At 42.3% G+C, this 9,736-nt stretch overlaps 1 protein-coding gene across 1 annotated transcript; it reads left to right on the top strand.

The window, feature by feature from the left end:
• Positions 1 to 338: 338 nt before the first annotated feature.
• LOC142804128 (complement inhibitor CirpT4-like) lies at positions 339 to 6,808 on the top strand. The gene is made up of 3 exons (XM_075890713.1): positions 339 to 840; positions 5,099 to 5,210; positions 6,619 to 6,808. Exons 1-3 carry the CDS (start codon positions 744 to 746, stop codon positions 6,707 to 6,709), a joined length of 300 nt encoding a protein of 99 aa, XP_075746828.1. The 5' UTR covers positions 339 to 743; the 3' UTR covers positions 6,710 to 6,808.
• The last annotated feature ends 2,928 nt before the right edge of the window (positions 6,809 to 9,736 follow it).

Below are 9,736 nucleotides of genomic sequence, written 5' to 3'. Positions count from 1 at the left end.
TGTTCTCATCATTGGTAAAAACAGTTGCAGCATTTTGCGGTCGCTGTGTACTTGACTCGAGTGGTTAAGCACAAGCTCGGGGGCCCGGGTTCAACTCCCGGCCACGGCTACCACATTTAAATGGTGGTGCACTGCAAAGATATCCCATCTCCCTAGCTTTAGGAACAAGCGTTTGATAATGGTCCGGAGTCCACCGATGCTTACGTAATAATCATATTGTGTTTTAACACGTAAAACTCCAGCGACTCTTAAGTAAATGGTTAAATAACGGTGGCTTCTATTCGAACGATGCGTGCTCACTCGTCGCTTCTATATTCTTTATTCGAGGAAGTAGTTGCGTTGGAGCTATAACTAACACGCAAGAGTGCCATAATTTAATGGATCACTTATTTATTGCTTGCGTGCATACGAAGTGTAGGCTTAACCATTTTGACATCTCGTTGCGCGTGGCGACCTTGACAGCTTGTCCTGCCAGTTTCTTTCCTTTCGGCGTTTTCCTCGCGTGTCGTATGTGGTCTATGAGCGTCCGTATTGTTATGGGGTCAAGGTGATGTGTCAAGCTGATGACTGTAGACGCACGGATAACCATGAATTGGACAGTGGTGGCGTCGCCAACACGGCAGTTGTCACGTGTTCACTGATTTTTGGGAGAGGAGGAAAGGCAGGAAACAAATAGGTGAAACACACCCGGAAGAGATCACAGCATAGTCCGCTGGTTAGTACAGCGACAGAAACTGCTTTTCATGGCTCTCACGAAGGCAGTCATCTTCTCGATGGCTCTGTGCATGTGGCGCAGTTCTGACGGATATGCCGCCATCGGAAAAGTCCCCGTGCAAAACGGTAAGCCCTCAGATTGTTTCAAGGCATAGTTGAATGCAGTATATGTCGCCCAGTGCATAGGCGTGCTCTCAAGGAAGGAGGGGCCTTAGTGAGCTAAATCTGCCCCCTTTTATCAAAAGGGTGCTGCAACGAACCTTCGTCCTTCTTTGCTGGGGAGCTCTTTTTCGCACGCCTAAGGCTCTGAGTGTATGCGTATGCTCTCTTTTGTCCGCCGTCGTCTTCAAGCGTTTTACCTCGATTCATACAGTACCTATAGGCCCGCTTCTTTACCCAGCGGGTTTTCAGGGTTGGTTGATGAATCATCTTTTCAGATGCGTCACGTTTCAGGAGTTATATTGAAGCTTGACATGACATGTGTGTAGCCTTTAGTGAAAGCTGAGGACATTTCGCCTATAATTACCTCTTTAGTGCGAAACACTGATGCGCACGCGTAAACCACTCTGAGTTGAAAAACTAGTGAGGGCTTGCGAACTCTTCACTTATTTCTTAATCAAACATGTAGGCAATAAGAGCACTATGGCCTGCATTCACAAACGCTTCTCGTCTCGAAAGTCGACCTCAAGAGGTCCTCGAGACATTTCACGATGCAGAAATTACAATGCGAAACACTCCTCAAGTATCTCTTGATGTTGAGCTTCGAGTAGAGGAGCATTTGTCAATATAGGCTGAAGTGTTACGCACACTAAAATGCTCAAAAAGAGGTGAAGTTGCTTCGTAGCACGTGATAGTCGCTACGACACGCTTATGAAAGAACTGTACTTAGGCATTTTATATGTCGCGTAAACGTCATGCGCACCGTCGTATGATGGTGTTAATGAGCGTAAACGCAGTCTAGGGTGGCAGAACAATGTATAATCCTGCCTGGCTAGAAGAATCGTATGCGTGACTGACGGTTGTCTGTAACGCTGAATATTGGCAACAGTCCATGGTTGGTAAATTGAAATACATTAGGAATTTTTTTTTCTTTCTACAGAATAAACCTGTGTTATATATCAAACTAATGGGAGCATGAATATATATATATATATATATATATAGTTATAAACTTCGAGAATAGTGCAGTATAGGAAACAAAACAATAAAATATTTATTTAATCCTAACAGTTTCGGCTGGTGGACCAGCCTTCTTCGGAGGATCCTCCGAAGAAGGCTGGTCCACCAGCCGAAACTGTTAGGATTAAATAAATATTTTATTGTTTTGTTTCCTATACTGCACTATTCTCGAAGTTTATAACTTTTATTACGGTAGCCGGAAGAAACTCTGATCATCTATTTCATCTATATATATATATATATATATATATATATATATATATATATATATATATATATATATATATATATATATATATATATATATATATATATACATATATATATAAATATATATATATATATATATATATATATATATATATATAAAGGAAAGAAGTGTATAATTATGGGCTCGTTTTTCTATGTTTTGACACAATACAATGAAATCTAACAGACAATAATGCCAAGGAAAGTATAGGGAAGGTTATTAGACAGAAGTGTAGGGTGAATGGAAGAAAGAAAAGTGGGTGAAAAAATAAACTTCTGTGATCAGGAATCGAACCTATGACCTTCTAATAACGCGTTCGATGATCTTACCACTGAGCTATTACGGCGCCCTTCGCCCATCCACTTTTTTGGGTTTATATGTGAATTTAAACGTGAGAGTGTCAGTGAGCGCCATCTGTAGCCAAGCGGCGAGTGCGGAACACCGTTCTATGAGCCTGTGTGGCGTCACGTAGCAGGTGAGCATATTACGGGTGGGCAGCTGACCAATAGTCCCTCATATACAACATAACGGCACCAAGTCTGCCAGTACGAGACCCTCGTTAATGAATAAGAGAAAGAAGTGTATAGCTAAGGGCTCGTTCTTCCGTGTTTTGACACAATATTAATGAGATCTAACAGACAGTAATGCCAAGGAATGTATAGGGGAAGTTATTACAACCAATGGAATGTAAATAAGAAAAACGAAAAGTGGGTGAAAAAATAACCAGCCGTGAGCAGGAATCGAACCTACGACCTTCGAATAACGCGTTCGATGCTCTAACCACTGAGCTATCACAGCTTTTTTTTTTCTTTATTGCCTGTTTTCGGCTCACGTAAACAATACACATATTAACAGATAATTACACAACACAATCCAAAACATTGTAAAAACCGTGGCTCAAATGATGTGGCCACGCATCTGTTAAAATGTTTTTATCGTCGATAGTAATTCGACGCGCGGCAACCATTCTGGGGTGAATTCCTGCAACTTTTGTTCATCCACAAAATTTCTTATATACTCTTTGAAGTACTGGGTGGGTGCTCGTGCATCTACATCAAAGTGCATGGCTGCCATCCTGGATTTCCAAATGCTATGAAGAGCCATAAGCATTATCATATCATATGGGGTACCGTCGTCACTTTGTATTTGCAAATAGCGGATGCCATGTGCATCAATGGGGAAATCTTTTTTGATTGTGCGCTGGAGCACGTCCCAAAGAAAGATAGCATCCCAGCAGTCAATGAATACATGCTCAATTGTCTCCTCCTTTCTGCATATTATGCAATGCGTGCCCCAAGGAACGTAAAACCCCTTTGCAGCCATCCAGGTTTTGACGGTCAGCGTACCGGTATGTAATTTAAAAAAGAAATTCTTAGCACCTGGCGATATTTTCATTGCCTTGACGCGCTTTAGTACAGTGTGGCCATGGCATACATTGTAAAGGGACCGATACAAAGGCACTGGTAAAAACACAACACATAGGTCCTGAGCTATCACAGCGGCCTTCCCTCCATCCACTTTTTTGCGTTTATATGTGAATTTATATGTAGGAGTGTCAGTCAGCGCCATCTACAAGCCAAGCGACGAGTGTGAAACACTCTTTTATGCGCATGTGTGGCGTCCCGTAGCACGTGAACTTATTACGAGCGGGCAACTGATCAATAGTCTCTCGTATATAACCTAAAGACACCAAGTCTGCCAGTACGAGACCCTTGTTAATGAATAAGGAAAAGAAGTGTATACCTAAGGGCTCGTTTTTCTGTGTTTTGACACAATATTAATGAGATATAACAGACAGTAATGCCAAGGAATGTATAGGGCAAGTTATTACAACCAATGGAATGTAAATAAGAAAAAAGAGAAGTGGGTGAAAAAGTAACCTACCGTAAGCAGGAATCGAACCGACGTCTTTCAAATAACGCGTTCGATGCTCTAGCCACTGAGCTATCACGGCGGCCTTCCCGTTCGATTCCTGCTCATGGTAGGTTATTTTTCACCCACATTTCTTTCTTCTTATTTTTATTACATTTGTTCTAATAACTCCCCTTATACATTCCTTGGAATTATTACATTTGTTCTAATAACTCCCCTTATACATTCCTTGGAATTATTGTATGTCAGATCTCGTTAATATTGTGTCAAAACATGGAAAAATGAGCCATTAGGTATGCACTTCTTTCCCTTATTCATAAACAAGGGTCTCGTACTGGCAGACTTGGTGCCGTTAGGTTGTATACGAGGGACTATTCGTCAGCTGCCCACTCGTAATAACTTCGCGTGCTTCGTGACACCACACAGGCTCATAAAAGTGTGTTCTACACTCACTGTGGTGGCTACAGATGGCGCTGACTGACACTCCCACGTTTAAATTCACATATAAACTTAATAAAGTGGCTGGAGGGATAGCCGCCGTGATAGCTCAGTGGCTAGAGCATTGAACGCGTTATTCGAAGGTCGTAGGTTCGATTCCGGCTCACGACAAATTATTTTTTACCCACTTTTCTTTCTTATTTTGATTACATTAGTTCTAATGACTTCCCCTATACATTCCGTGGAATTATTGTCTGTTAGATCTTGTTATATATATATATATATATATATATATATATATATATATATATATATATATATATATATATATATATATATATATATATATATATATATATTTATTTATTTATATATATATATATATATATATATATATATATATATATATATTTATAAATATCCTGTCTTTAGAGGGTTAAGAAACGAGGGTAACTCTAATATCCTTAATTATTGGTAGGCAGCTGACCTTGATTCTGGATTGACGACTAGCTCAATCCAATACTCTTTTAAGTGATGGCGAAAGTGAAAAAAACCAAATAATTTTTCTCCGCCATAATAAACAGTGAGTCACTCTAGTTCATTTCAGAGTGATTACTTTTTCTGTACTCGCCTTTTTCGTTCAAGGTAGCTGTATGTACAACGGAACGGAAGTACCTTCGCATGAGCCACTGAAATTGGAGCATCCCTGCGAAGAATGGGCGTGTGACCTAACTACAGGGGAACTCTCCACCATAGGGTGAGTTTAAAGCGTGCATATATGATGCATAGTCATTCTCGTATACACATCCGAAAATCACTGATTGTATAGTTTCTGGTTCGATGAAGAAATAGATAGCACGAATGCGCCTTCCTCGCACGCATTACTCGTTTCAGGTTAGCTATAATGCAACGGGGACGGTTTGATTTTCTCACTGCACAAGCGCAAGATACTGTAGCGATGTGTCAATACTCGGGAGGCAGAAATAAGTAAATGTCTACGTTATATTCGCAGTACGCGTGATTTGTGCTCTCATGACAACTGCTCTTCCAAGGACGTGTGGACCGTCCGACCACAACGACACTCACCTTGTCATAGTTGCGTTTCAAACATGGCAACACACAGTCACGGCACGAAAGAGAGCGCATTTTTTTTATGGTATGTGTCCTTACTCGCTCCTTAAAATAATTACTAAACTTGCTAACATTCACCCAAGAAAATGTTCTCCTAGGTGTAGTTGTGTCCAGCTCTGCGCGTATTTATTTACCTACTTTGCACCTAAATTTTAAAGAAATAGCAAATAGGCTGGCAAGCACTCTCATTAGAAAGCAACATCCGTCATGTGCATATCGCAGCTCCTTCAACACAATATGTGCACAGGACCCAACATATCCCCGTTTCCTTAAGTATATACCACCATTGTTAAGCAGCCGAGCATTGCTAATTAAGGAATATAGCCGCAGACCTAAAAGCGTGTAACCACCGATGAGTGCCTGTTTCTAAGAGGGTGCGCCAGAACCGTCCAGCTCTGCTTAACATTGATGAGCAGAACACACATGGGCTACCGTTTATAGACTTATTTTCGCGCTTTAGTGATGTTTGGCGAAATGTTGGTAAGTTTTGTTTTTACTTCCCTATCTTCCTTCCCACGCTGTCATCTCTCATGCCTGAAGAGTAGGCAGGCACTGTGTCCCTCTAGGTGGTACTTATCAGCCTGCCCCCTGCACATTTAATTTGTGTCCTTGTGTGTTGCTAATAATAATAATAATAATAATAATAATAATAATATAACTTACTTTACTTCAATTGAACTTGCCTGTTTATTCAATGTAGCGGCGTTTACACTTACCAAATAACTTTCGCGCCCTCCGCATCTGCTAAAACTACCAAATTGATCAGTTTAGCAACGTGATAGCTCTGTTGACACGTCAGTGCTCCGTTCAATTCCACGAGCTGAGCTTTCTATTCCTCGATTGTAAAGTTATTGCTTGCCGCAACCATCACGCTTTTCTTTCGAAACCTCAACGTCATTTTAGAGGGTTGCGAGAAACTTCAGCTTGATGGGGTACGTCTCTTTGGTGAATCATGGGCTTGGACGAGTTAGAAAATTTAATTACAAGCTTTTTGTACTCTTCAATGAAATCAGAATTCCCGCTTTTTCTTTCAGGTGCCATCGAGTGGAACCGGGTCGCGGCTGTATTGCACTCAAAGGCCGAGGAGTTTATCCAGATTGTTGCGAGCAGATCGCTTGCTACTAGACGTCAGCGTGATTGCGTTTCGCTGATAACAACGCACGCATGAGAGAACTGCTGCATTCTATTGGTTTCGCTTTTCGAATAAACAGCGGATATCTATCATGTGACGTTCTGTTATTAGACATTCAAGGTCATCACATGCTCAGACCCGAAGCACTGCGTGAGAGGCCTACAAAAGGTCAAACCATACACAAAAGCAAGAATCTCGTCATATACACCGATATGTGAATGGATCTTAAAAAATATTGATTGACGTCATACTTTCTTCAAGGAGAGATAAATTCGTAAAAGTGCAGTGAAGCAATTTTAACACAGGCTCACGTGACATCGACACATGAACAAATCAATATGAGCCTTTGAAATGTATAGTCCTAATTCAGTCCTAAAAACATGATTTTCTGCTTCCTTCTTTCTACAGTGTTTGTTTCTTTGTTTGCGCTAATATTTATCGATTAAAGCAGAATGACCGTTTTGAGTAACACACCAAGATCCAAGCTTTTACCAACTACTAGTATGAGACATAATTGATGCTGTAAATATCACGTCCAAAGAGGCTAAAAAAAATTTACATATGCCTAGATATGTTGGTGCTGTCAGAAGTTCCAAGCAGGTGCGCTTTACACTTGTACAATTGAAATTCTGATCGCTTTTCGAACTCGACTTAGTGGTCATTGACAGGAGGAATAACCAGAAACTTCTTTTGGGGGAGGGGGGAGCTCATTTTTGATTTCGAGGAGGGCACCCACTCAAAATTGTAAATTTTTTCTCTCTTTAGGCCATGGCAATTTTCTTTTCTTTTTTTTTCGGCAGGGGGGGGGGAGCTGACATGAGTATGGTGGCAAGAAGGGGGAGGTGGTTAGGAACAAGAAGTGTGCTCAGCGCTCTACGTTTCCCTTGACAGAAAGGGTCTCTCTGCGCGCTAGAGAAATTTCCTCAGCTTGGAAACTGCTGTGGTAAACAAAACTTCTCTTGAAAGGAAGCCTTTCTCTGCTTGGAAATGAAGCAAGAGTAAGATCCATGCTTTAAAACTTACGCGTACTGTGTGCAAGCTTCATAAGAGAACAAGTTTTACCACAGTACTATCTCGTGGTACAAACGTAAATTGCCGCCGGGTGTCATAACATGCGGTTAATCACAGCGGCTTCATAGTTTGAAGCCGCCCCCCCCCCCCCCCCCATTGCAAGAGGACCGCACCTTACCGCGCTTATTCCCCCAGGGCCACGTAGTGGTTGCATAGCAAGTTCGCAAACAATTCACGCGAATACTTGCTCGGGCTTTGAAGCATGCTATTCATTACACGGCATGCAGCATATGTGGCAACTGCCCGCATTTTCCGCTATCGTGTTCAACCCTAAAGGCGAAGCTTATGAGTCACCCAGATTTTAAATACGATAGTTTTCTTGGGGACCTTCGACACAAATTTTGGTCTGTCTGTCTGTCTGCCTGTCTGTCTATCTGCTTAGAAATTTGGCGCAACCTCGACTCACGCAAACACTCACACAAGCACACACACTTACACCAGAGCAACACACACGACACGCAGCGCTGGTGTAAGTGTGTGTGCTTGTGTGAGTGTTTGCGTGAGTCGAGGTTGCGCCAAATTTCTAAGTATATGATGTATAACCAACTAGCCCAACAACAAGTTTTATTATGTCTATCTGCTGTCTGTCTGTCTTTACACTTGTCTGTTTGTCCGTTCTTAACGGTACCCTAAATGGCACCAAAGTGGCCAAACGATACTCCAAACGGCCGACTCCATCCACAGCGCCCACAAATATTGCTCAAGATTCACCGTTCTCACTTGTGAAATTGTCAATTAAAAGCAACTATTGCGCATATTTGAGGCACCATATAAGCACGTCAATATTTTGCATGTGTGTCTCTTTCTAGGAAAGGCATACACAAGTAATTCTAAGGACCGTAGCGATTATCACGTTTCGCTGACGATGGGACGCTTGCACAAAAAGTCAAGTGTTTCCAACGCTTTGCTAAGACGACGCGGTGGTGGTACCTACCCGTCGCCTTGCGTTCCACATCTTATCACCTCCGCGATGGGCGCGCAGGGCGCGCGCACTTCGTTTTCTGTGATAACTGCCGGATAGCTTTCATGTCTCACGTGTGACGTGACTTGCTGCGCTCGTTCGCCTCTGCTGCACCCTCGAGGCATTCTAACGCAGCGCCTCCAGAATACCGTTCACCGATTTTCTTGCGCAGAACATCAAATAAACGTTTTGTTCCCGCTCCAGATACAAGGCTATCGTCTTTCGACGACATTTGCAGTGTAACATGCAGATGCGGGACCAATTTTTTAATCTGTTCTCTCTCCACCAGAATCATTACGCGTACAACGTGATTGCAGTGCTTTCAGAATTGGGAGCTATGGAAGCTGTGTACTTCCAGTGTTTTCCAGCGCACTCATAATCAGACTAGATTTGACCAATGACGTCATAGTGACGTTGTGATGTAACTAATTTTTGCAATCTGGCATGCCATATAAGTAAACGTTCATTGAGTTTCATACAATAATACATAGAAAGGAGCCTGACGCTGCGTTCGTGTACCCCTTCGTATACATTCTGGCAAGTACGGGTTTCGGGTTGGATTGAGTATGCTACGGATCTGTTTTTAGAGTTTCAGTTTAGTACTTCGAGCAGCGTGGGTAGTGCGGTATGTTGCAAAGCACTTAAGCGGGGCCTTGCAGTTCAAAGGGACTCACGACCGCGTGGTGTCTTCGATTTGCTGTGCTGTTGGAGCTTTACAAGTTGTTTTTGACAGTTTAAGCGAGGCGTCATCCACTCACCACTGCGCAAATATGTGCGTCCGATGCCGGTGCAGGATATTGTATCGTGTTCATGTTTTTTCACATTTGGTTCTTGTCAAAACTGCTGTAAATCGGCTGCAAAACGACAGAGAAGACAAGTAAACTCACCGTCACGCTCGTCTGACTCGATTTTACAACGAAACTAGAGGTGCGTTGGTGGCAGACAATGCACCCGGACAGATGCACCTGGCACTGCAGCACACGATACG

This window comes from Rhipicephalus microplus, chromosome 3 (genome assembly GCF_043290135.1).
Source record: "Rhipicephalus microplus isolate Deutch F79 chromosome 3, USDA_Rmic, whole genome shotgun sequence".
NCBI lineage: Eukaryota > Metazoa > Arthropoda > Arachnida > Ixodida > Ixodidae > Rhipicephalus > Rhipicephalus microplus.
The sequence above is the reverse complement of the archived record's forward strand: the minus strand, read 5'-3'. Positions and strand labels throughout refer to the sequence as shown.

What these genes read in the sequence shown, in the direction of transcription:
- LOC142804128 (XM_075890713.1), top strand. Translation starts at nt 744, where the DNA reads ATGGCTCTCACGAAGGCAGTCATCTTCTCGATGGCTCTGTGCATGTGG. An exon ending in AAAAGTCCCCGTGCAAAACG is followed by an intron (nt 841 to 5,098) that starts GTAAGCCCTCAG and finishes TTTTCGTTCAAG; the next exon opens with GTAGCTGTATGTACAACGGA. An exon ending in GGGGAACTCTCCACCATAGG is followed by an intron (nt 5,211 to 6,618) that starts GTGAGTTTAAAG and finishes TTTTTCTTTCAG; the next exon opens with GTGCCATCGAGTGGAACCGG.